Here is a 26207-nt window from a genome sequence, read left to right as displayed (position 1 = left end):
GAATTTAACAATTTCTACTCCGATTGTGGCAGACGCAAGAATGCGTTATTGAATTGAACAAACAATGGAAATAATTTATTACAACACTAGCACAAAAGCGTAACTTACATTATCATAATAAGAAAATAATGAAACCCCATACACCGAGCAAACGGTAGCGCACAAATCATTTCCAATTATTACCATTGCCATTGGATTTATCAATCGAATTACAAAAGGTGCAGAGAGAAGAGTTCCGTGAAAAAGGTTACAGTTGCACTTAGCAAAAAAAAAAAAACACGAACATTAGCAGTCCTGCTCCTAAGGGTAATCTTACGGTGGAAACAATAAACACCTCAACACGTTAAACCACCACTTCTCGATCGGACTCGGGTTCGCGGTGCACCGGTGGCAAACAGGACGGCACCGATTAACCGAGTCAATGTACTGTCGAATGCATTTTGTTCTTCCCCGTCAGTTCCCCGGCCGCTTTTTCTCAAAAAAAACAGGGGGATTAAGGACATCTTAAAGGATTGAGTAACACCGGGAACGAGGGCTGATTTATAAAGGCAGAAGAAACGGGAACGATAGACAACTCGATCCTTGGAAGATGCGCGAGACTAATTGTAACTTCTTGCTCGCTCGCTGGCTGACTGGTTCGCCCTCTGGGGTGCTAAATAGTCAACTTTCTCCGGTGCAAGGATACTCGCTTGCACGAAGGAAAGGCACGACATGTGCTGAGGTCCTGATTTTTATTAATGAACCACAGATGGTTGCCTCCTTCTGTGGGGATTTCAACGTGCGATAGGAGATCCCACGAGGGTTTGAAGGGTTCCGTGTGTGCATGGGGGAACGTTATGAATTCCCTCGCGTGTACTTTTATGACCCTTTCTTTTTTGCTTGCTTACTTGCCAGGACTGCCTTCCCTGCCCTACTGGGAAAGGTAAAAACCACACGGCACATCTCTCACCTTTCTAATGCATCTCAAACACGCCGTTCTGGGCGAAGATCGCTCGGAAGATGGATGGAGTTTTCCGACCGATTTTTGTTAGCTGGTTTGTTGTTTTGTTCGCTTCAAAACTTCAAACAACGCGTTTAACGTTTTTTTTTTTTCTTTTCTCCCTTTCAAGTGCTTTATTAGGTTCGGTTAAATTTGTCAAAACGCGTCCGTTTATCGTAGAGGTAATAAGCGGACGGCGTCCTGCATGGGCCACTATGTCCCTGTGAGCGAACCGTTATGAGCTCTTAAAAAGCCCTTAAAAAGCATAACAAATCGGCTTGCTCCCTTTCCCCCGCGTCTCGCCGCCTTCCAGCGTACGATCGGACTATTATTTGTACATTTTTCAATCACACACAGGTAAAAAAACCTTTCTTTCGGGGCCTGAATGATGACTTTTGTCAAATTGGTTCAATACCCGTTTGACCTCTGAGGATGTGGTGAGTGGAGCTGAAGAAATTTTGGAAAAGGGATTTGAAGATTTTTGGTAGGGCCTTGATGGCTAAAATACATGAATTGGGATCGCACAGTGACCTAAGGAACGTGTGGTCCTATAGGGAAGGTTCACGACCTGAAGGAATTAACGGTTGGTGTGTTAAAGACAAGTGTAATCGAAGTAATGTTACAATTCAAATCCAAAGGACATTTAGGACTACATTACTGCAGAGCAAATATTCCTCAAAAAAGGACTTTCTACATAGAATATTTAAAAATATTCACAGATTGAACTCCCTAAAACTGATTCAAAAAGGGCCAAAAATATAAAATTCCAAACAAGCAAAAGGAATTCCCTTATCAGTGTTTGTAACTTCCTGGCATTTGAATTCCCTCTTTTTTAAAAGGACATTAGAAACACAACCGAAAAAAAACCCGAACAAACAAGAAGTTGTCCGTTAATGAGGTAGAACCATGATGTTTCTATTTTTAACGGAAAAGAACGAAAACCGACCAGGGTGAGATATAAATCTCAAGTGCCTTATGCAGATGGGGTACAACAAAAAAAAACGATGCAAGAGAGGAAACAAGGAACAAGGACTTTAGCTCACGAGTGGTTCTTCCGTTTGGCCGAGGTTTGGCTGTGCGTGGCGTTTTGGAAAAAGCAAAACAGATGATGATCGCTGGCCTTTCGACCCTCCTTCACCACACACCACGCCAGATGTGTCTGTGTGTTTCGGTTTGTTTGCCCATGGAGAAGAAGAAAAACGGTCCACTGTGAACGAGATGTTGGAAAATCCTTTCCAAAAATTATTCCATCACATCCGGCAAAGGGAAATCCACCTCTCACCAGATGAGATTTACAACTCCTGGAGAAGTCAACACGCGTCAAATAAGATGCGTTTGTGATGTTTTTTCATCATTTTTTCTTCCACTCCAACCTCAACTCCGCACAGAGCAGATAACGTTCTGAAGGACGCTTACCTTTTGCCATCGTTGTTGCGTTTCATTGCTAGAGTTGGTGGAGTTTTGTTTCCTATTTCACTAGACGTTTTCTTCCCTTCCCTGCACGATTCGTTACGTTTTTACCTCGCGGCAAAAAGATAAGAACCACAACCTTTCTTCGTCCGAAGTGAGGAGTCGTCGAAGGAGTCTCGCTCAGGAGCAGAGCAGCCACACGATGGAATGATGTTTTTTGCTCTCTTTTTAAATCTCGCTCAGCAGCCCGCGGCAATCAATAGGACACGGTTATTTTCATACAAGAACACACACACACACACCCGGCACTGATATGTTAAATTTTCGATTAGTAAACTGTTGTGCACATCGCGCTTCCGTTATCTCCGCAAGGGCCACGAAAGGTTCAAGTTTAGGCTGGCTTTGGCTGGCTGACCGTTTGGTCCACTTTCCCTTCCACGCACAGACCTGCACAATGCAGTGGCAGTTTTCCGGCGTTGGAATTGGTTTCGATTTTCCGCTGCTGTTTTTTTAATCTTCCGCACTCTTATTTTTTGCACTTTCTATTTCACTTTGCTTGTGTTAACCAATTTCACACACATACACACTTAATCTACACATCTATCTACACTGAAAAAAAACAACATATGAATGCGAAAAGAAAATAAACTAATTAATGTTTGGGATGGTTTCAAATAAGAATTTTCTACACCAAAAACATATGGTTCCGCTCGCCTCATTCTCGCTCTCCATCTCTCTCTCTCTCTGTTCGTAAAGGAAGATCTCCTTTTTTTGTCTACGCACTTTTCCACCACTTCCAGCATGGTTTGCTGTGATCGAAAGAATGTATTACATTTTGAAAAACTTCCCCATTTCAAACAGTTTCCCGATTCCCAAAAAAAAAATTGAACGTAGCAACGGCACAACGGTTAGCCCTGCTGAACACGTTCCTCGTCTAGCGCGCGTGAAGAATGCGCACATCCATACGCGGAATGGCCATAAATCACGCCGAGTACGAGATCCGGAGGCATTCAATATGCGTTTTCCCTATACCACCCTAGGCACCCTCCTTCCTCAAGCACCCCTAACACACCCTCACCCCAAAAAGGAAGATGTGTGTGCTGTACTGTGCACGCAGCAAAACGGGAATGAAACGACGGTTTTGTATTCAAATGACACGGACACAGACAGAGAGAGCGGTTCGAACGGTTTTGATCACGTTCGCGGGTGTGCCACCGGGGAGAAACCGATTACCCCGGCACCGCCAGCACATGGTTCTACGCCGTTTTGCACAAACAACATTGTTTACTTTTATGCTTGAATCTTCCCGTGTTCCATTTTTGCGCACGCAAAACCAATAATGCAAACCGCCTGTGCGACAGAACGGGGCAGATAACAGCACTTCGATACGACAATTGCAAAACAAACTAGACAAACAAAAGCCCAGCAAGAACCTGTACAATGTAATTTCCTATCATTTTTTTTTTCTTGTCTTGCTTATTTCTCTAAACTCACGTAAAATCACTCTATTTGTTTGAACGCACACGCACACGATATAGACAATATATTTACGTCGCTGTTCTCAACAATCAACAACACGGTATACGATCGCGCAACGACCAAGCAAGCGCACGCACGCACACCCGTCCCGTTCGACGTTCAACTTTTGTTTGTGGAAAAACGGCCCGAGCGAACGCAAACAAACCGGCCTCGGGGTCGGAGCGAACCCTGCACGGAATGGCATAAGCGAGCGAGCACACCAACACATTGAAAGCAGCGTTCGCCGTCGGGCAACTGTCAAATTCAAATCCACCTTGTTTGTGACGTTTGGTCGCTGACAGTTTACACTGGTGGACAAAATAAAAGCTGCATTGTGGTTTTTAAATCTTTTTTTGTTGAATAACGTATTTTTGCTTTTAAAATAACTTCGACCACAGCGAATTGAATCAGTTTTGTTAATCAGTGCAAATAGAACCAGAACCGATTACTCTTAAAAGACTTTTAAAATGACGGAAAGGTCCCTAAATGTAATCAAGATATTAGACCTTTTGTGATTCTAACCATTCTCACACAAACTTAGACTCTAACGATGTCTTCAACTTCTTTCGGGGTGTTTTGTGGCAAATTGTCCGCAGATCAATAACATCGCTTCCGTACCATTTTTTCATTTATTTTATTTCATTTCCTTTTTTTGCTTATGTTTCCTCGTTTTCCGCTCCATGTTATGGGTGTATGTGTGATTTCGATCTCTTCTATGCCCTTTTCTCTCTCCCTTCTTCTTCTCGACTGTGAATGTTCAAATTTCTCTTTAATAACTGTATCGTGTTCTCCCACCAATATGCATTCTGTTTTCTTGTTTCTTGCACTTGTTACTAAAAAATATTAAAAAAAGAAGTTGTAACTTTGCTGAATATGTCCCCCCTATTCTCTGTTGCTGTTGCACACATACTGCTCTCGCTGGTTTTCTTCCCTCACAACGGTGCGAATAGATATAATAAGCTGTATGATAATAGTAATAATAAATAGAGGAAGCGAACACATATTCTTCTTGGTTTAAATGTTTGTTTTCTCCCCCTTGTTTTTTGTATCTTGCAACGCCATCAATTCTGCATGTTGATGTTGCATGTTGTCCAACAGAAGTGTGTGTGTGTGTGTGTGTGTGTGTGTGTGTGTGTGTGTGTGTGTGTGTGTGTGTGTGTGTGTGTGTGTGTGTGTGGGGTTATAATTGGTTGCCCGGCTTTAACACGTTTGTCTAATAATATTATTACGTCTGCACGCCATCAAGTGAACAAGCAAAACAATCGAAGCACTGAATTGCCAACGAAAACAAAATATCAAAACAAGAAAAGAGCTAACGTAACTCTGTCCCACCGTTCGTCCCGCACGGAAGCAAATCGGGCGCACGGTTATTCATTTCTTTGTGGTTTTTGGTGGCCATAACTGTCGCCACTGTCACTGCAAAAGTAGTATGTGGATGGTAATGTGTAACTGTTCATAGTTTGAGATGAACGACGTGGTGTGGCGCTCCCGAGCGATGCAAGGCGCACGTAAAAGGTTGAAAGATGATCAATATCGTTCGCATCCCATCAAACCCCGGGAGAGCGGAGGGGAGTCGGGGACCATGAGGTTTACATTATGCTAAGTGTCCTTTTATATGGTTGTTGCAGTGCGCACTGTGCTGGTGGCTGACAGGCTCGAACGGAATGGTTCAAAATCGGGTAGTACCAACAGCCCCTGACACGCACATCGTCATGTGAGCGAGCGCAGGCACACTTCGTACCCAGATTCGCATATTGTTTTACTTTTGCAGTTTTTTGTTTGTTTGTTGTGATCTCCCGTTTTATTATTAGTTGCAATTGTTCCTTCCTTCTTTTGCTTTTTGTTTACCTAAACATCGTTTCATTATCTGTAATTATACATATATATTTCCATTCACCCCACACTTCTTCCGCAAGCAAGCAGCAGCCGCAGCAGCAGCAGCAGTAGAGCGTGGCGCGTGGTATTGTCCTTCCCCATTCATGTATTTAGAGTCTCCTCATCGATGTTTGTGAATGTCACCAGTTTTATCCTTGCTGTAATTATAGTCGCGTGTGAAAGAGTGTGTAGGTCTATGTGCTGTCTTTAGTCGTTTGTCTTTCCGCTTTCCGAGCGGAAAACCACAAGGAAAGCATTGATAATTGCACATGCAACGTGGACTTGGGGACGACAATAATAATAATAATAATGCGGTATTGACTATACGCGCACGGGTTCGTCCCACAAGTGTTGGGGAGACAGGTCATGCGATGGATGTTACACGTTCGAGTACCTTGTTACATGCTACAACAGAGAAAGGAGTGTACACGCGCGCACGCACTTTTGAGGAGGCTTATATTTCATCCTTTAAATGTTTCCACACCTTCGTACCCTGACACACACACACACACGACGCATTGCCTATTCTCGCGCCCTTATCAAAACCTCCTCCCAATCGTGTGAGTGTGTGCGTGTGTGTGTGTTTGTCTGTGTCTATGTTAATGTGTATAATGCGCTCTCTTATTGTTACATTGCCTGGTTAAATAATCATTTTTATCCTTTCTCGCTCGCTCTTCCTTCGTCTAGCCCGTACACTCTAAGCTTAGTTTCAGTGTCCGCGTCTTTCCCGTTCGCTGTCCGTGGGTAAGTTGGGTGTACGTGTGCAGCAAGTGTGTAATTGTATGTGTGTGTAATTGTGTTAATGTTAAGTGTTTCGCTGTATGTACTTTCTTAGCGTCAAAGCCTAACCAGTTCCTCTTTCCGCTTGATTATTAGATTATGTTTTCCAGACATCATATAGATCGTTCATGTTTCAATAGTAGCTGCTGTGCACTCAAATACTTCTTCAAGTACATTCCCGCCACACTTGAGGGCAGAAAGAGAAGCGTAATAAACATTCCGCTGGAAAATATTGCTCTTCTTCCTGCCTCATGAGCTAACCAACACATTAACATGTACACACACAAACACACAAACACACTCTTACAAGCCCACTCGCAAGTGCAACGACACAACACCCATCCACCACACTCCGATGAACTGAAGAAAACCCCGCTACACTACCGCCCTACCGCCCTCTGCATCCCTTCCTGCACACACTATAAGCTTCTTATACTGTTCCATGATCCTTCTGCTTTCTTTTGCCGAAAAAAAAAACCTGAATAAACTCGATCAAGCGCTCTCTCGTGCCGTCGTCGGGGGGGAAGGTGCGACGACAGTATGATGGATGACGACAACACACGTCGGCGACGTGCACGTGCGCGCGCGCACACGCTGAGCTCTATCTCTTCTACTATTAATTCCTTTCCATGTCCTTTTCTCATCGGTCAAATGGATGTTTGTTGCCTGTTGGTTTTCTGCTTCTCAGTTTTGTGTGTTTGTAGTTTACTTGTAGTTGTTGTTTTTGCTGCTGTTGCTAATAGCTAAATTTGCTTACGTGCGCCGGGCGAGCCTAAGGGGCGCTTGCACTCCTCTTACTTTAGCGGTTTGCGTTTTTCAGCTGGTTGGAAAGCCAGTCCAGTCCTTCGTACAGTCCGTCGCCGCTAGTTGCACAGGTGGCCTGAATGTACCAGTTGCGGTTTCTTAGCGAGTGTAGTCCTAGCTTGTCGGTGATTTCTGCCGCATTCATCGCGTTTGGTAGATCCTACAAAAGGTGGGAAAGGAAAGGGAATGCAACCGTAAGCGTTTGATTTTGGGAAGTCGACAACGAAAGGCGCTAATTGGAGGTGATGTTTGATGTTCTTAAGAAGCATGCCGATCGTTTTGCCTTATGTGGCGGATGAAAAGTTAGCGACAGGCTGCTAAGATCTCGATCACGTACCTGTTTGTTTGCGAATATCAGTAGAACAGCATCTCTGAGCTCATCTTCGGCCAACATTCGCATCAGTTCTTCCCGGGCCTCACCGATACGCTCTCTGTCATTGCTATCGACAACGAAGATAAGTCCCTGGAAGTTGTTGAGAAAGAGACCAAGAAAGAAAGACAAGAAAAAAGAACGTAAGTTGATCAATACGACCAAACGCACATGCTAACAATCTCAATAACGTACTTGTGTGTTCTGGAAGTAATGCCTCCACAGGGGCCGAATCTTATCCTGGCCGCCAACGTCCCAAACCGTAAAACTAATGTTTTTATACTCTACAGTCTCCACGTTGAAACCTGCAAGCAAAGTAGTAGGCAAGTAGAAGGTATGTTAGAGGAATGTAAAAAGCAAAGGACAGTCATGCACAAAACACCAGCCACTTACCAATTGTAGGAATCGTTGTAACAATTTCACCTAATTTTAGTTTATACAGGATCGTGGTTTTACCGGCAGCATCCAATCCGACCATCAGAATTCTCATCTCCTTTTTGCCGAACAATCCTTTGAACAGGTTAGCGAACACGTTCCCCATTTTGTTGCTTTGTAGAGTTTATCCTTTCGTTACACACCTGCACACAAAAAGAGAAGGTGGTGCATTAGATTACCGTTGGAATCAAGAGGATGGCATGCTGCTTCTACTTCTACGTACGTTTTACTCTCACTATCGAAGGATATAGATCGCTTCCGATGTTGCTGTGTTTGAGCCGGTTTGGTTACTTTTAGATAGTTGCTTCTGTACACCGGATAAGTAGGGCCAAATTTTATTGTGCCCGTCCAACAGTATGTATGTATATAAAGGAGGGAAGGAATGGAATGTGTCACAGAACAGCACAAATACGGTCTTTAAATTAGCAGGCGCGCGCCACTAGTAAACTAATAAACCTAATCTTTCTCTCTGTTTCGCTCCACCGAATCCGAAACTCTCTACAACGTCCCAAACACACCACCACCACCACTGCTCGGTTATCTACGGACTCTAACTTCACTTTTGCACACTGCCACGCGGGGGGACCACCGGGCGCTCTGTTGAATGTGCGAGAGAATTTATCGTAGGCGGCCGAGGTTCCGTCGCTAAAGAAACATTAACGCACACAAACACACCGCTGCTTCTCTGCTGTTGATGGAACTTTTCAATCTACGCTCCCGTCAGCTACTGGAAAGAAAAACAAAACAAGAAACGCATTAATTCTCGTCTCCAATTTAAGGTTTTCTTCTGAACAGTTGTAACATTTAAACTACTTCAATATTCCATTTCCACCCGGCTCTTGACATTTCGCCGGAAGTGCGTGTTCAGCACAGACCAGCCACAATAAAATCGATACTTATTTACCCCAAGCATCGATCCATTCCTAATTCCCTCGTGTTTTTAAATTGTCCAATGCGGTGCGTGTTTCATACCACCCTATGGACATGCACATACGGGCTCTTTTCTTTGCTCTGCTCCTCTCACGTGGTACACTTTTCGCGATAATGAATCATCGCGACGTGAAAGTGGCAAAATTTGCACCATTGCAAATTAATTAACCAAGGCGCGTTAGATTTGCAAATCGCGACTTAAACAAAACAGAAAGTATGACAAATCTTGGCTTGTGGCTATTGGGCCAGCTAGGCGTACTCGACCAGCTCCCTCAGAACGGGGACTGTACAGGGAAAGAATACTACAGCTCATACGTTAACAGCCACATGCCAATTAAACGATTAACATCCCCCTTACAACGGCTTTCTTCCACCGGGCGTCTTTTTCTCTTCCCCTCTGGCCGGCGATGTTGGCGGAGAAAGCATCGAAACTTGAACGATTTTACAACACACATCCAAGCAGCTTTGCAATACTGACACACAAACGCAGCCACGCACAGTCGGAGCATAATGGAACGCACGGGCGCGCGCACACACTCACACACATACACCAAGGCTGGTGCGATCAACGGACTCGCCGCCGACGGAAAATTTTCTATCAACCACCGAGGGGGGGAAGCAGTGTATTTAGGGGAGTAGCATTCGATCGCTCTCTTTCTTCTTTCAGCAGCAGTTGCGCCTTTCCGTTGCCCCTTCCGGGCTGCACAACCGTTTTTCCGTAATCTTCAGTGTTGCCACTGTGTGTGCCTGGGTTCGGCCTGATTGACACAGGCGCGTTCAAAACTTCAGCAAAAGTAGCTTTTTTTCGGTACACAGGGGGTGGCTCTCTTGCTCGGTCTCTCTCTCTCTCTTTCTCTCTTTTTCCCATTCCTATCCACACTTCCGTTTTGCTGGCAGTAACATTCTGTGTGCCCGACGCAAATGGGTGGCTTCCCGTGCTTCGCGTCGTGTGTAGTGGTGCGAACGCCTTGCTGTGTGTGCATTTGTGTGCGTGAGCATTTGTATGCGATGAGCGGCTTTCTTCGGTAACGTGTACGTGTTGGGGCTGTACGGTGAATCAGCTACTTCGCCGCCGCAACTACCACCCCCCCTTAACATATGCCTAACCCCTTGCGGGAAAGGGGATGTTACTAGGCTTACTTTCTTATCAGACATTTATTCTCCCCCAGTAAATTGACTGCTCGCTACTGCCAATCCAGTAGCCTAGCAGCAAATATTGCTCTTAATTTCGCGTGCGAGTCTTTTCCTGACTGCGCTCTTTCAATAAACTTTTCCTTCCAATTCGACTTAATTGACTCCGCACGGTCTTTGGGGCTACTTTTCACAACTGTTTAGTCCAATTAGGCACCGTTGCTGCTGGAGTTCGGCAAACCTATCCCGATGGCTTAAATTTCCAATTGCACTTGTGCGTTTCGTGGGGTGTCCATCCTCAGATGTGGCATTGTTCTGTTCATTCTCGGCTTTTCTTATGCTCGCTCTCACTTGCTCTCTCGCGCGAGCACACACACACACTTAGAAACACTCACACCCTCCTTCTCTCTTGCTCGCACGGTGAACACGTCAGAGCCCAAACGGATTTCGTACAGCCCTATTTTCTCTTCCTTCTGCGTATTTGTTTTCCAGACTAGCAAATGGTCGTAGGGCGTTAAAAGGACTTTAATTTTACAAGGAAGTATAGCTGTACAGCAATCAAGCTGGATTACGAATTACGGAACTCTTTTTCGCCTGCAACCGATTTCATTCCAACTCTTTCTTCCTTGTGTGCGAGTGCACGGTGCTACAGAATGATGATGATGATGATGACGACGATGATGACTTTGCTCCAATAGTCATACACAGCACACGCATACACAATACACACACACACACAGTTGCACACACGGATCCGCTGATGACGACGACGGCACCGCTACCACACCACCACCACCACTACTACGAAGAAGCCGTGTGGCGAGCAGAAAAGGAAGAAGCAGCACGGCTAGCCCAAGATGGCGACCGCACAGGTTACCGCTGGGCGACGGTCGCGTGTACACTTCGCGGCCGGGTTTTCACACCACCGGCCGTGAATCACGCCCAACCAACTAGCCCCACCCGTGCACGGAACGTTCCCCCACCGTCCGAACCGTATTTTAACCGTGTCACTTACGTACTTTCTTAACTATTTGCGGCCAAAACCCAGTGCTATCGCGGTCCCGACCTTTTCCGTCACTTTTCGTCACCACGAATTGCCAGCCAAAGCTCGCGTTAACTTTCGCCCCTATGTACACGCACGCACACACACACACAGATACACAGACGCACTGGTTTTCGCCGCACCTACTGACAGCCGCTCGGCAATGTCGACATTCGCTGCCACGTCGTCTGACATGTGGCAGGTTTACAGGTGCAGGTCCGTTGCTTCCACAGTGGCCAGAGCAGTTGCTTTCTAATTTCTCGCGATGGAATGGTTTTTAATTTATAATTGAACAGAAACCAGGCATGCAATATTTAGAAAAGAGATCGTTTGTTGTTGTAAAAGCTACAATAAAAAATATCAATGAATGGAAAACTGGAAAATGTCGATCGCACTCGCTCGATTATGGTTCCAGCTGGTGTGGGAAAAACTGGAGCAACATACCGGAAAACAGGGGAACAATTTCACAACGATGCAATGTTTTTGGAAATTAAAGCGAACCACCAAATAAAAGCTTTACGTTGCAGTAACCACTTCTCTATTGTTGGCTTTGGAAAACAGCTTCTTCACTGCACCAATCGTAAACAATCCCACCAATCGTATTGTTGTCCTTTCACCGTTACCATATTGAATGCACTTGGTTCTTTGTTGCTAGCCGATAAATTGATATCGTTTCGGTTTTTGTATCACAATCGTACTGTTCTTGGCAGCACAGCACCCGTTCGTTAGTTTAGATGTTCTGCCACACAATCCAATTCATATTTTCTATTGAATTTCTACTAATTGGTGAAAATAGCCTCAAACGTCACGGCTTGTCCTACCGATTACCTTTATGCTCTACCTTTGTCTTTGCAAAGGCGACTGAAACGGTACGAAAAACGATAAAATTGCACTCATCCCGGGTGCTCCACTGCAACTTATAAAGCAACTCTGGTGCAAGCTGTTCCTGCACCACCAAAAACAACGTCGTCCCCCGTGTATCCACGTCGCCAGTCAGTCAGTTTGCCACCGTGCTTGTTGTCGTCGTCACAAAGAAATGCGTTTGCTGCCTGGAAATGCCCGAAAGCGACACACAAATAATACCACACCACACGTCCGTCAAAGGTACCTTCGCCTGGAGCTCCGGGATTATCCAGTCCAACAACCGCTCCGGGATGAACCGCAAATGCAAAACCGAACGATTTGGATGTTATGACTTTCTGCCTCTCTGCGCACCACCGCAAATTTGTTGGAAGATTGATTCTTCTCGGAATGACAAACGGCGATCGCCGCATAATGGTACGCCGATGCGGTGTGGCGGTCATGCGGCGGTGACCCTTGTGGAGAGGAATATTTATAAAGTTGATGAAGAAAAAAAAACTTTTGTTCTGTTAATTATGGCATATTTTAAAACCTTTTCATATCGTTTTAGTATTCCTACTGGATTCCATTCGTTTGCCGCACCTCCGCTATGAAGCCGCTACTGTGAATATTCAAAATGACCGTTAACGATAGCGAGTGAGCTTTTCCAAAAGCAGCCCATCAATCCCAAAGTACAAACTCCATCGAAATTAAATAAATGCTAGAATAGAGTCTCAAAGTTGATAAAATTGAATGAAACCAGTTACATTTGATGTAATGTTAAGTTAAGTTGTAGTTATTTATTCGAACATCTACATTATCTGTGAAGCATTTGAAATTTTCAAACAAGCAAACGCGCACAGAGCTTTCTCCGCCTTTTTTGTGTGTATGTCTGACGGTTTTTATCTTCCCCCTCTGTTTCGTCTCTCGTATCCTTAAGAAGAACAAACAAAATGCACTAATGTCAGTTACAGAATCCTTACCGTCAATAGTTCTTTCTTACTTGCGCAAAGTAAAGGAACGCTATCGAACCTATGCCTTATAAAATATCTTACAAGCGTACAAATAATTAATGAACCTACACTTACATCCATCCTCCTTACGTGTTTGAACTGCTGAGAGACAGTAATGAATGATGCAATCTCGCCCATCAAACGGGCGAGAGGCCTACTAACAAGCTTAGGGTAGAGGTGGGCCTAAAGGACAATCAAAACGCGTGTCAAGGATAGAACGCGCACGATCAAAACCTCTACTACAAACGATGTACACTTGCCACTAACTTCGCTCCCGTTTGTGTGTTTGCTCTCTCTCTGTGCTTTTTTGCTTTTTTAGTTGACCAGATTCAACGTTTGATACGTTTCATCGTTGACCTCGGTGACCATCAAGTTACCATCGGGAAGGAGCAGCACGACGCGTCTTGTACCGCCTGTGTATGGGAAGTGGTGTGAAGAGGGGGGATTGTGGTATATGTTTGGGTGTGATTAGTGCAATGCTGTGGCGCGCAGTAGGGTCGAATGAGTAACGGAGGGTCGCTTCTTACCTGGTGATGCTGGGTCAGCCTGTACCACCTCCGCCGTGATTTGATTGTCTTGCGAGTCCTCGGTCTGGATCGTCAGCTCCTGGTTGGTGTCGACCGACTGCTGGTACTGTGCCACCTGCTCCTCCGTCATCTCCTGGCCCTGAAAGCACAAAGATACAGCGTAGTAACGGGGTTTGTTACGTTCGAACGGTTTTGAAATGTCCGGTTAGCCAAATCACTCACCTCCTGCGGAACGGCAACCGCTTCCGAGACGGCCGCATCGAGCGTCAGCACGCCGCCAGTACCGGCCGCTCCTGCCGTGCCCTCCTCTTCGCCCTCCTGGGAAGCAACCAGCACGCAGCTCTGCTCTCCGTCCGCGCCCTGCGCAATCAGTATCGTCTGGCCCTCGGCATTCTTGCCCGCCACCTGGTACAGTGTGCCGTCCTCGCCCGCGACGATGATCGGCGAACCGTCCTCATTGGTCAGCAGCTGCTGCACCTGCGTGTCCGTTTGGTCGCCGCCGGCCGCCACCACCATCTGCTCGCCCGCTGCCGCACCGTCCGCGCCCGCCTCCGACGACGCAGCACCACCGGCACTGTCCGCCTTGGGCGTTACTTTCTTTTCCTCCGGTTCCGCTTCCGGGCTGGGGACGGGCGTCGGTTCCCCTTCCGCCTGTGCCAGCACCTTGCCCGTCACCGGACAGAGCGTCATTGCGGGCGGTGGGCTGGGCGGCGCCACCGGCTGCTGCTGCTGCTGCTGCTGCACATTCGCTGCCGAACCGTCGCCCTGCGCCTCACTCTCCTCCTCCTCGCCGACCGTCGCCTTCTTGGCGCTGCCGCCCGCCACGGTGGACGTCGTGATGACGCGCTTCATCACATGGACGCCCTGGCGGCGCAGGGCGTTCAGCTTCTGGTCGGACGAGGGCGCTCCCAGCGTGCGGGTCATCGTCGCGCTGCGCACCACGTTTCCGGGCGTACCGCTGCCGACCACCCGGCTGCTGACGGGCTGTGACTTTTGCTGCCCGGCGGAGATAACGCGCGGCGATGCGCCCACCACGCGCTGCTGGCCGAGTGCAGCCGAGGTCGTTACCTTGGGGACGGGTGTGCCGGGCTGCTTCGACACGCCAACCACCGTACCGACCGGGCGCTGCTGGTTGGCCGGCGAAAACGGCACCAGCTTGGGCGCCTTCCGGATCGTCTGCTTCACCAGCTGCTCCGTGCCGTCCACGTTCCGGCGGATGAAGCGTGTCGTCACGCCGGACGAGTCCGTCGTCGAGATGGGGGTCGAAATGGTCATCGGGCGGGATGCGAGCGTGGTCGTCGTGGCAGCCCCTGCTGCTGTGGCGGTCACCCCCGACGCCGCCGCCGTCTTCGGTGAGCTCTGTGGGGAAGAACCGGTCTGTTCGGTTTTGACCTTGAATATTCCGTGCACACCACCACCACCCACCTCCGACTTGGACAGGATCTTTACCTTGGCCGCCACGTCAGTGCCGCGCGGGGAAAGGCGCGTAACGACCGTGCTGTTGCTGTTGCCACCACCGGTCGGTAGCAGCGGCACCTTTTTGCTTATCCCGCTTGCCACCCCGTCCTGGTGCGTCTTGATAATTACGACTTCCGCCGCATTGCCATCCTTACCGGCAGAGCCCACCGAACCGGTTCCTCCGTTCACGGCCGTCTTAATAATACCGGAGGCGGTGCCCGAGCCGGACCCGGACAGTATCTTGACGTTTGCGCCTTGCGTGGCCTTCGCCAGCGTGTCGCTTGCGGAGCTCGGTTCGGTTTTCACCTTCTTCGCAACACCGTCCGGTCCACCGTCGGTCCCATCCATGGTGCCGTCGGTGTCACCGTCCTCGTGCTTGCGCTTGCCGCTCGCCATGTCCTCGGAAGAATCGCCCGGCGACCGGTTCCCGGCAGTCCATTGCTTGACGCGATCCATTGCGCTCGTCTTGGAGTTGCGCATGGGCCGCAGCTGATTGGCCGCTGCAGCCGACCCAGGGGACGTACTGGTGGTGGTGGTGGTGGTGGCGGCGGTGTTTACCGTCCCTGTGGTTGATGCGGTCGCCGACGCACCGGCCGGTTTGGCCGCACCACCCTTCTCCTGCCGCTGCAGCTGCAAGGCCCGGGCTGCCGTGGCCGCTCGCTGCTCCTTCTGCTTCGCCAGCTGCACCTCGAAGTGCTCCAGGATGCTCTGGCAGGAGTGCAGATGGGTCAGCGGTTCCCACGTGTTCTGATCGTTGGTCATCCGCGCCCACTTCACCAGGTACTCGTGCATCTTGATGATGGGGCTGAACCGTTTCGCTAGAATCTTCTCCACCTCCTCCTCGGAGAATGCGCCCGACTTCGGGTGGGTGCGCGTGGCGTACGACCGCCTGGTGGGGGTGCCGGGCGTCGTAGTGACCGGACCCGCCTTCACCACCGTACCGGGCTCGGTCTTTTTCATCGCTTGGGGCAGTTGCGCACCGACAACGATACGATTTTTCGACTCAACCGCTGGGCCGCCAGCACCGGCCGGTGTGTTTGGTTTAATGTCGCCCGGTTTGCGCACCGTTGGCGTGAAGCGGTTCGGTCCTTGCGCACCCACTGCCGGAACTGTTTCTGCATGAGGGGGAAAAACGGCGTAAAAATGCAACAAAGGGAACTTGTTTACCGTACTGATGTTCACTTACTCTTGTCTTGCCCATCACTCGGTGGTTCGAGAATCGTTTTCGTGATCTTTACCGGCATTTCCTGCAAGCTGCCAGCACCCGTCTAAAGGAGGAGCGAAGGAAATGTAAATTTATTCCATCTAAAATGTGCCGTTTAAAAAACTCCAAACCAAATATACCTTCGAGAACGATTGGATCGTTTTCCCTGCCACGATCCACGTGTCGCGCACGGACTCCTCCAGCTTCACCCAGGTCTGGTACAGCTTCCAGGAGTTGTTCTGGCCCGGGTTCCTCTCCTCGCCGGCCGCCTGCCGCTGGGCCGACTTCCACAGCAGGAAGGCCCACACCTTGCCCTGCGCCTCGTCGCAGTTGTGCAGCGTCGAGCTGGTCGTGCGCTTGCAGTCGGGCTCATGCTCCTTGTGCTCGCGGAACAGCTCGATCAGATGAAAGACGGAGTGGCACCGGCCGCACACCAGCACGTCGGTGCAGGCAATTTCGGCCTGCGCCTTCTTTATCAGGTCCGGATACTTGCCTATATCGGACGGATCCATTTCGGTTCCCTTTAGTGCCGGAATCTATTGCCGGAAAGGTGGGAAAAAAGGGAAATTGTAATTTACATTCCGTCCACAGCCAACGGTTTTTTTTTTTGGTTGCTGGGGGGTTTTGGGGGTTGTTTGTTGTTGTTGCATGGGAGCTTGGATGCAGGTCAAGTTGTATAGAAGAAAGCTGTCCTGCCCACCCCATCGTCGAAGGGGAGGGCTAACATCTAGCAACGACACACATACACACATCCCCATCCCGACAGCTGCAGCAGCAGTCGATGGCGCTTTAGCTCCGCTTGCACAGAGTTCACCGATTGTCTTACCTTGACAGAAAGTGGGACTACTCTGGAAAAGTTAATTTAAACCTTCTTTACTAGCACTACTAAATGGTCACTGCACGATGCTAGAACAAGCCCGCCCGTGCCTGCTCTCTCTTTCGTTCACAGTGTACCGATGGGAATGGTTGCAAAAATAATTTTCACCAAGCGACGGTCGAAGCTCCAAGCGGAAGCCGTGTCGTGGAAATTCGGCGAACAATTTCTTTCTCACACACCACCACGTACGCGTTAGCCACCGGGAGCGGACCTTTCCGTGCCCCGATCACACCGATATACCGCCAAAATACGCAGGGAAAACAGCCGGGAAAAGTTTATGCTGTGCGGTCGCCTTTTTGCTTGCACGGTTCGCTTTGGTTCGTTCGCTAACTCTGTACCGCGTACAACGCTGGCCCAAGCGAACAGTGACGCCGCGACGTGGACAAATTTTCGCACCGTGATTGCTGGTTTAAATTATTTTGTGGGAATAAGTGAACTTGCGAATGTTTGCACTGTTATTTTACTACAAAATGCAATTAAATGAGTTGAAAATGAATTTATACAACGTTTTTTTAGAACTGTTTGTACGAGAAATGGTTTTAGTTTGAGTTGGCTCGTTCGCTCGCTTTGGTTCGTTCGGTAACAATGGACTGCGTACAAAGCCGACCCAAGCGAACAATGGTCGGTCAACGAACCATGATTCTGACAGTTGGCAGAAAAAGCCACAGGGTGTCAAATATATAAATCCAATCGTACGAGACGAACGACCGTTTAATTGGGAACGACATAAAGCGATTGATTTAGGTAAAATTTGAAATAAAATCTTGAGTTTTAATATCCTTCTATTAAATTTGAGACTCAAAATGTATGTAATCCGTTTCTTATTTCTTTTTTTTATGTACAGGCGTCCCCCGAGTTACGACCCCCTCGAGTTACGACGATTCGCAGATACGACGATTTTGATTTTGACAGTTAAAAGTTGTCATTGACAAGAAATTGATGTATTTTTTTGAATATCTGGGCTGATAACCGTTGTACACACATTTCCAAAGATTTCACAACTACCCTATCTTGAATATCTATATTGTGTACGGTTTTTAACATATAATTATTACATTATCGAACATTATTTTAAATAAAATACACGATATCACAATTTCAAACTCTTCAACTTCGGTTATAAACTTTATATTCATAGATATTCGACATACGACTTTTTCGACTTACGCCTTACTTTGGGACATTTTTTCGGTCCCAAATACAGTCGTATCTCGGGGGACACCTGTATGTAATTCGGTGTCTGATTTTTTTGTAACGTTGCACTGCAATATCGGAGGTAATTACTTACAAAAGAAGGATTCCCTCTATTTACCTCCATCAAGCATCATTTCTTTCCAAAACGATCTTTGAAAACACTTCATGAGAACATTTCCTCAACACAGCAAGAGGATTTATTTATGCTTTTTACAGCCTTTTCCTCAACATTCATCCGATTCCGGTTTCATATTTACACACCCAGTAAGGGATGAGGCCGATTCTCTCACTCACCCTCCTTCGCTCTCGCTCTCACGCTCTCTCTCGCACTCTCTCGGTCTCACCCAAGCAAACGCCGCCTGCCGGTACCGAGAGCATCCGTTCGTTTTGGGGGATTGTTATTTACCGTGTGGCGCTTTCCGCGCGAGCAGGGGTTGATATTTTCTCGCGTCTCGTGCGCATCATCTGCCCGCCTCGCGTGTCTGTGCCCGTGCGTGTGTGTGATTTTTGTTGTATTGTATTGTTGCGAGATACCAGCCACATTTGGCAGTGTGATTGTGATACACCGAGAACGGCTGCCACAGTTCTAACAAGCAGAATCCGAACAATAATCGAAAAGGGAAAACCCTAAAATACCTCGTGCATCACATGTTCGCACAGTGTCCGACACGGAATAGGGGCGAGTTCTAGGGAAAGGGTTTGTTTTGCGCAAAAAAAGCGCGCGCGTGGTACGTATCCGAGCAGCATCATTAGAGCAGCAAGGTGTGCGAAGAAAATAGGTGCAAACAATTGTGCTGTGTTGGTTGGTTAGTTGGTTGGCGACTGCGGAAGTGGTGGCGGCGTAAGAAAGTGGCTGGTGCATGCAATTAATTATTCACGGCCTATGCAGCTCCTTTCGGTGGTCCGCTGTGACGTTGATGGTGGTGCGCTCTGAGTTCCCACGTGTGTGTGTGCGCGCGCCGTGCTGCTGCGAATCCTGGGAATTCAGTGCTGTGAAAAAGGGGGTTTATTAAGGGAAGAAAAAGTGATTTTCATAAAAATTTAAGTGTGTGAGACGCAGTTCAGGATAATAAAAACCCAAAGCCAAGCAAAAAGAACTAACAAACATGCCCGTCGTGGTCGAGGGAAGCTTTCAACAATCGACCGGAGCATCCTCTCGGGCAATGCCTTCCACCACACCCAGGACGCTGTCGCCGGACGCTTCAGAAGCTGCCTCAATTGCTATGATAGAAGTGTCGGGCTCATCGATAGCTGAAGGGCCAGCCCACAACCATCAACATCATCAGGACGATGCGTCGGACGCGCTCGTCGGCGACAGCACGTTCATTAACGGATGCGCCTCAGCGAACGGTGCGGACCTGCTCCATCCCTGGAACGGTACCGTACCCGACCTGTCGAGGTCTCCGTCGGTGGGTGACACCTTTGTATCGGCGGCTGCCTCCTCCGACATGCCGTACCCATCGTCGTTCGCCGACAGTACGACCGATTCCGACTCCGGCCCGGAGGAGGAGGAAGCCGACCTGCCAGTAGAGGCTGACCCGTTTGCGTACATCACAACCGCTACCATTACGCTCAGCTCCGGTGGCAGTACGGCCGGCATGTTTCCGGCCATGGTGGGACACGGTGCCACTGTCAATCTTGGACCGTCGGGCACGAATGCACTTGCGGCACCGGTCGGAAGCGAAAGACTGCTGCAACGCTCGGGAGCATTGGAGGGTCCGGATGGAGCATCACCATCGTCGTCGTCGTCGTCGTCGTCTTCCTCCTCGGGCAAAACGTCGATTTCCATGTCGATCGCATCGGTTGGTGAGTAATCAATAGGGGATAGATTTAATCAGTCACAAGCACTAACGGATGGATTCGATCCGTTGCCAAACAGTTGATTGTAATCTTGATTGGAAGATGACTACACACGGGGTTAGTAGGTCAGACGTGCTCTGCTGATGCTTCCGGCTTCTGATTGGCGTCAAAATGTGGCATTGCAGCTCGAAAAGGAAATCCCAACGTATCTCAATCTAAAGAAAAAAGCAAAATAAATATTTTTATGTTCTGTTTGCCTTATCAAAGCGAATATTTACAAGGGGAGTTTTACTACATTTTTCAGCAATTGGGTAAATATCCAAAAGCTCTGCAAACATTTGCACCTGTCCGCTCAAGTGCCTTCCCTTTGCTGGGCTCTCTTTTTCATAAAAGAGAGAAAAAAGGAACGAGAGCTGATGACCAGATACGCCAGACACGACCAAGCACGGAGCTTTGGATTTTTGCGTATCAGACTGTCCGAGGTGTCAACACTTGATGCCGTCCAATGAATGGCACATGATCAGGTTTGTTTGCCGTGCTCATTTGTATGATCATGGCGTTGCTTTCACAAGTCATTTGAAACATTTAAAAAGTGTTTTGAGATTATAAAGAGGGTCGGAAATGTACGCGGAACAATCTAAAGACAGACAAAATGGTCCGTCTAGAACGGAGTTTGTCCCTCTGTTTGCACATGTGCTTCTCTGCAAACAATCGATCATCTTGGTGCCGCTACAGTTGCGTTTCAATCCAAACAAATGTGTTCTTATAGTCCTCACACTCGACTCAACCGTACATCCTACATCTCTTCCCATCGGCTATAAACTAATCGTAGCAAGAAACAAACTTCGCCACTTCCAGTGGATTTCAAACGCAAGCGAACGGTTAAGCAACCCTCCCCGTTTTGACCGTTACGTCAGACGGCACACTTTCGGGTTCAGGTTGTCAACAACAACAACAGCCCCATGTCAGCCCCATACTCGCATGCTCAGATTCCCAGCATTAACGATCTCCGCACATCATCTCCAGCAAAACAGCGGCAAACAGGTTTTTGATTGGTGGCGGCGGTGGTGGCTTCGAATTCGGAAGTGTTTAGCATGCGCGACCGAAAAAGGCTTGCAGATCATAATTAGCATGCCGGACAGGTTTTCTTGCCAGCGGGAGTGGAGGGGGCCTTCTTTTTGGGGCCTTCGCTCACCTCCTGGCTCAACGGAGATGAGCGACGATCAAGCGATTAAAGCTGTGAGCGGTTTTCAATCATCTTTGGCCGTGGAGTTTAAGGCTGCAAAAGTACTGCCCTTTTTTTTGGAGGAAAGATGGAGCCTGGTCAGGAATCATTAATTTTTGCTACCAAGTTTGAGATGGATTTAAATCAATATTTGAGAAGGATTCTGATTTGGAGTACTGTTATGGGATTAAACGATTTGCTAAAACAAAAACTCCTGCTTGAGATGTTTTACCACACATCTTTTCTTGCATGCCTGATTTCTCAACGCCAAAAAATAGCGGAAAAAGATCGCCTAAAGAATATTTAACGCGATTGTGCGATCAACCGGCCAAAGTCCGACTGAGTTTGGTGGTTGGTTGCGTCAATACACAAGGAGACATTTTTAACGGTTAAATAGCTTTAAAAATGCCCCCCCCCCGCGCTGTGTACAGACACGCAATAATGAACCACGATAATTGTACCGGTGTGTTGTTATTGAGTATCACCTTGAAACACGAGCGAGTTTCAGGTGTAGAGTGGCGTGCCTTCTGGGCGGCAGCGCCTGTAGATCGTTTGCGGTCATGCAATATGCTTGGTGTTAACTTTTGGTTTTCGTCGGAACTCCAGATGTGATAAAAAAAGTACACTGAACACCATTGCGGTTATTGATGCATATGCAACCTTGGCTTTGTGTGACTTACAATGCAATTAACACAATGCACGGAAGCGCATGCAAAGTGTGTAGCGGGCAAGTAAATGTAGACGATGTGCTGAGTGGCTTTTAAACCGATTTTATTTTGCTCTACACTTGCAGTAAATATATTTCTAATCGCAATTGGTCTTTTTGTGAAACGCAACCAAAATTGGCGACCCCGAATTTTGCCCATGCTGATAACATGTGCGATTGCTTTAAACCACACACTCCGCTGAATGTTGCGAGAGTTGCAGGAAGCTTGCCGCTCAGTGTCGTACCACCGGCCGCTTGACAGTGAGGTGAGGTCCCTGTTCATTTTGATAACCTTGAGCAGCGCCGAATGGCGCGAAGAAGGGGATCTGGATTTGCGATGGTGGGCTGCATGGAGGGGGGAGGGGGGGGGGATTGTGCGTAAATTATGTGTAAGCGGCCAGAAATTGGATAATGTTTGCCGTTGTTGTTGTTCCGCTTTGTTATGCGTTGTCGTTTTAGTGGTAGAACGCGTTACAGTGTGTGACGAAGCGTTACTAAACCCGGGTGTAATAAAGTAAACTAAATTGAACTTGGTTGTGAAATGTAACAAAAAGCTACATTTTATAGAACAAACCATTTAGGTATGACTAAACACACCGGCTTCGTTAGCACTTGCAGAACGCCTAAAAGTATGCAAATTCAATGGGACCAATTATTTTTGACTAAATTATTTATTAAGTTTATGCATTGGTTGGGAAGTTACGCGTTAAATGTTTGATTTTTTGCTATATATTCTTTATTTGTCATTGTTTTAAGTAAAAGTTTCTCAATACCACTGTTTACCAATTTATCTGTTTATTATTTTGATCATGAGAACAATTAAACAACTGACTGAAGCATTTTGTTTCATTGCATGCTTTTAGGCGCTTAGCTGGGCTGTGCATGCGGAATCGCTGATACTTGCCAAAAAAAAGCTAAAACATATTAACAAATTTTATAAAAGTAAGAATGAACTTCCAAAGGGAAAAGTTCAAAATATCAATTATGAAAAAAAAAATCATCAAAAGGCTTAATTGGAAAATATCCACTAAATACGTTCAACCGGTTTGTGGACCCATTTATGGACGCACCGTTCTGATTGCACAGATTATCCACCATTTCTGTTGTTATTTTACGGGATGTAATGCGTGTACGGGTCAACGATTGTATGGTTATAATAGGAATTGAAACTGACCAGAGATGGATCAACAATCCAACAATACTACACTAATTGCAGGTGCACCTAATGGGCAATTACCTTTGTGACCGTAGCATTAGCTTGGCGTTCTGCGTTTGTTTTAACATAACTTTAACTTCTTGTGCAACACACAGGCGATGACTCGACGGAACGGGAGCTGAACGAGTCGCCCGTTAGCGTGCAGATTGTGCCGGAGAAAAAAGGACTCTTCCTCAAGCACTCGGAGTATGAGGTAAGAAGGGCAGCGGACGATCACCTGTGTACCAAAAGCGACCCCAACGTGTATGTCTTGTTCCTTTTTTTACAGATCAAGCTGAAGGGCATCGAGAAGACGGTCCGCCGCCGGTACAAAGATTTCGTCACACTCCATCGCTATCTGGCGGAGAAGTATCCATATCGGTAAGTAGCCCAACCCGGGGTGGGTCTACGGGGTATGCGGGGACAGTGTGCTGCAAGCGGCAAGGTCTTCCGATCGCACGTGTGTACGTGTGGTTGCGATCGATCACGTACAGGGTGGTGACGGGCTCAAACTGGCATCTCTTCGGGCTAATGATCGTGCATACGCTCGTGCACGTTGTGTGTAGCGTTACGGTGCTAACGGGAATGATTGTTGGAAATAATACTATTCTAGATGTTGTAGGCTGCTATAATTATTCATCACTTCAACCATTGCTAATGAGTATTAACGACCAACAAGGTACGTTTATTATCAGCAAATCATTGTGAAGGTTAAAGCGCTATAGGAATTGAAATATTCGCCTTGGATTTAATCATTCAAATGAGAGATGTAAAACCTGTTGTGTATGTACAATTGAACAAGCTGCTAAGAAAATAAGGATCTCTTAATGGTTGCATAATTTTGATGCCTACAAAAACATGTACTTATCCCGCCTTCGTGTGTTTAGACTCCTTCCAGCACTGCCACCGAAGCAGCTGATGCTGGACTCGCTCCTGGAAGAACGGCGGCGCGGTTTGCAGACCTGGCTGATCATCGTGTCGCTCCACCCGGTACTGGGCAGCTCCCCAATCGTAAGCACCTTCCTGCGCGACACCACCACCGACCACCAATACCGGCTGCGCGTGACGTACGAGAAGCAGATGGACGAGCTGGTACGGCTACGGCCGGACGCAACTCTGCCGGAGGTAGACCTGGACACACTGGCCGAATCGCGTACCCGCCTGCACCGTGTGCAGTGCACCATGGGACGGTTGAAGCAACTGTTCGATCGACGCCTGGGCCATAACCGACGTCAAACAGGCGAGTGTGCCGAAATCGAACGCATTCTGCAGAGTCCCGATCTGCGCGACGCATTCAACGAGGACGCAACGTTTGAGGATCTGTCCGCGAGTGAGCGGCTGATTGCGAAGCAGGTTGAGCGCTATGTGCAGGTGCAGCAGCGTGCCGTTACCGAACGGTTGGACGTACTGCTGGAGGTGTTGCATGCGCACAGGTAGGAGCGATCTTTGCATTTCGGTTCAACAAGACACTCACAGTTTCTTCCCTCCCGTAGTCAACTATGCGAACGGATCGAAAAAGGCATCGTAGCTGATCAGCAGAGAACGATGACAGGAAAGTCCCCGGGAGCAAATGCAGGAAACAGTCGAGTGAAAGTCAAAGCTCATTCGATGAATCAAACCGGTATTATGACGGTAGGTTATTTAACTCAACAAACACATAAACAATGGGCTCAACTGCTGAATATGCACCCCCTTTTCAGCAACAAAATGAAGGGAATGGCTCTGCGTTCGAAGCAACTCAACTCGCGCGTCGTTCTGCGTTTGCGTTCAGCTGTGCCCAGGCAGAAACGCTGCTGGCGGAGCGCTATCTGCAGTCGTTGCCTTCGATACTACTGTCCTACGCGCACGAGGAGCAACAGCATCATCAGAAGGTAATGCTTGCACTCAGTAGTGTCGATCACAGTCGATCGGCGGCCTCCCTCGCTCCCAGCCCTACTAACCGTTGGAAATGTTTCGTAAATCTTTCTTTCACTCCAGATGTCGAAGATATGGCATCGGTTAGTGGTCAGCGAGTCTAGCCGGCTCGACTAAACAGCCACCAAGGGCTTGCGTGAGGAGATCGTGAAAATGAGTACAGGAAATGGCAGGGAAAGGCTATCAATTAGTACGGGAAATGTTTGTTAAGAGGTTGCTGAATTTCGATTAGTGATACGTAGAGTATACAGTGTTATAAAAGAGTGGTGTCATCAGATAGTAGCGTACGTATGAACTTTGATAAGAATAGAATTTAGATAATTCAAATGGATTGGCTACTTTCTTAGGAACTTATGATTCACTTGAGTTTTTGTTCATATTCTCAAATTAAATTACTGTTAAAACGTAATAAAATTGTAAATCATGAAAAAGTTTTTAATTGTACGATTAATTAAGAATTGCAACACCTTCAAACATGATTTTAAAGATCTAAATTTATTACCTCTATGTTAATTAACAAATAATAGCATAAGATTTGTGTAGTGTAATGGCGTTGATATAAAAAAAAACATCAATAAACAAAACTGATTATCGAATAACTTGCTCCGGAAACATGATTAAGTGTTAAATTTGAAAAGAAACTTTAAATACGATGCTAAAACTAATCCTAACTAACTATCCTATTATTCAGCTACTCTCTTACCTTCTGAATGGTAATCATAGAACTTATAACCTTTTCACACTCAAATAATTGCTTTTTTTAGGCATTTCTTTCCGAAACTGATCGTTAGCCATTAGAATAAAGCACAAAAGCTTTGTCAACAAGTTGTGTAATTTGTTTTTTAACTTCTCTAAACCCAGACATCAGTGTTGATCAGCGTAGACCAGCGATCGGAGAAGTACGGCTCGCAAGCCGCATGCAACTCTTTGATTTCGGCCTTTTTTGCAAAGTCTGAAAGAAGAATCCAAGTGTTAATTAT

The 26207-nt window shown here is 47.3% G+C and overlaps 5 protein-coding genes across 26 annotated transcripts in view; 1 reads left to right on the top strand and 4 right to left on the bottom strand.

Moving 5' to 3' along the window:
- The window catches only part of LOC121598392, a 54119-nt gene extending 50094 nt beyond the window's left edge, over positions 1 to 4025 (bottom strand). Inside the window, exons 1-2 of one of the 6 annotated variants that reach the window (XM_041925169.1) lie at positions 3884 to 4025; positions 2396 to 2998 (exon numbers count right to left, since the gene is read on the bottom strand). The gene's annotated coding sequence lies outside the window, so the exon portion shown is untranslated. The remainder of the gene's footprint in view (positions 1 to 2395; positions 2999 to 3883) is intronic. The other 5 variants (XM_041925171.1, XM_041925172.1, XM_041925170.1 and 2 more) reach the window with 5 other exon arrangements.
- A 497-nt stretch (positions 4026 to 4522) lies between these two features.
- On the bottom strand, positions 4523 to 12511 carry LOC121599044 (ADP-ribosylation factor 1). 5 transcript variants are annotated; one of them, XM_041926521.1, is made up of 6 exons: positions 12383 to 12511; positions 8395 to 8898; positions 8130 to 8314; positions 7932 to 8041; positions 7704 to 7829; positions 4523 to 7526 (listed from the first exon to the last, which is right to left on the bottom strand). In XM_041926521.1, exons 3-6 carry the CDS (start codon positions 8275 to 8277, stop codon positions 7362 to 7364), a joined length of 549 nt encoding a protein of 182 aa, XP_041782455.1. In that variant the 5' UTR covers positions 8278 to 8314; positions 8395 to 8898; positions 12383 to 12511; the 3' UTR covers positions 4523 to 7361. The 5 variants fall into 5 exon arrangements, with proteins under 5 accessions (XP_041782455.1, XP_041782457.1, XP_041782453.1 ...); XM_041926523.1 differs by having other exon boundaries at positions 8395 to 8895; XM_041926519.1 differs by lacking the exon at positions 12383 to 12511 and adding an exon at positions 11252 to 11360.
- Positions 12512 to 12882: 371 nt separating this feature from the next.
- On the bottom strand, positions 12883 to 17765 carry LOC121599657 (mucin-22). Of its 4 annotated transcripts, none has more exons than XM_041927640.1 (7): positions 17143 to 17765; positions 16457 to 16852; positions 16299 to 16380; positions 15080 to 16227; positions 13877 to 15013; positions 13655 to 13793; positions 12883 to 13540 (listed from the first exon to the last, which is right to left on the bottom strand). In XM_041927640.1, the coding sequence occupies exons 2-7, from the start codon at positions 16826 to 16828 to the stop codon at positions 13443 to 13445; spliced, it is 2976 nt and encodes a 991-aa protein (XP_041783574.1). In that variant the 5' UTR covers positions 16829 to 16852; positions 17143 to 17765; the 3' UTR covers positions 12883 to 13442. The 4 variants fall into 4 exon arrangements, with proteins under 4 accessions (XP_041783574.1, XP_041783576.1, XP_041783577.1 ...); XM_041927642.1 differs by having other exon boundaries at positions 13877 to 15031; positions 15104 to 16227; XM_041927643.1 differs by having other exon boundaries at positions 15104 to 16227.
- Positions 17766 to 18627: 862 nt separating this feature from the next.
- LOC121598850 (6-phosphofructo-2-kinase/fructose-2,6-bisphosphatase) overlaps positions 18628 to 26207 on the bottom strand; it is a 34680-nt gene continuing 27100 nt past the window's right edge. For 9 of the 10 annotated variants that reach the window (XM_041926187.1, XM_041926188.1, XM_041926189.1 and 6 more), the window contains one exon: positions 25703 to 26179. Coding sequence is in view for 1 of the 10 variants with exons in the window: in XM_041926193.1 (XP_041782127.1) it covers positions 19372 to 19377 (6 nt within the window). In the remaining 9 variants the exon portion in view is untranslated. Of the gene's footprint in view, positions 19378 to 25702; positions 26180 to 26207 lie in introns of those variants that run through there. The other variant, XM_041926193.1, reaches the window with a different exon arrangement.
- LOC121598853 (sorting nexin-8-like) lies at positions 19374 to 25612 on the top strand. Its single transcript, XM_041926198.1, has 7 exons — positions 19374 to 20193; positions 23430 to 23527; positions 23603 to 23694; positions 24201 to 24746; positions 24807 to 24945; positions 25014 to 25184; positions 25291 to 25612. The coding sequence occupies exons 1-7, from the start codon at positions 19494 to 19496 to the stop codon at positions 25342 to 25344; spliced, it is 1800 nt and encodes a 599-aa protein (XP_041782132.1). The 5' UTR covers positions 19374 to 19493; the 3' UTR covers positions 25345 to 25612.

This window comes from Anopheles merus, chromosome 3L, assembly GCF_017562075.2.
Source record: "Anopheles merus strain MAF chromosome 3L, AmerM5.1, whole genome shotgun sequence".
NCBI lineage: Eukaryota > Metazoa > Arthropoda > Insecta > Diptera > Culicidae > Anopheles > Anopheles merus.
The sequence above is the reverse complement of the archived record's forward strand: the minus strand, read 5'-3'. Positions and strand labels throughout refer to the sequence as shown.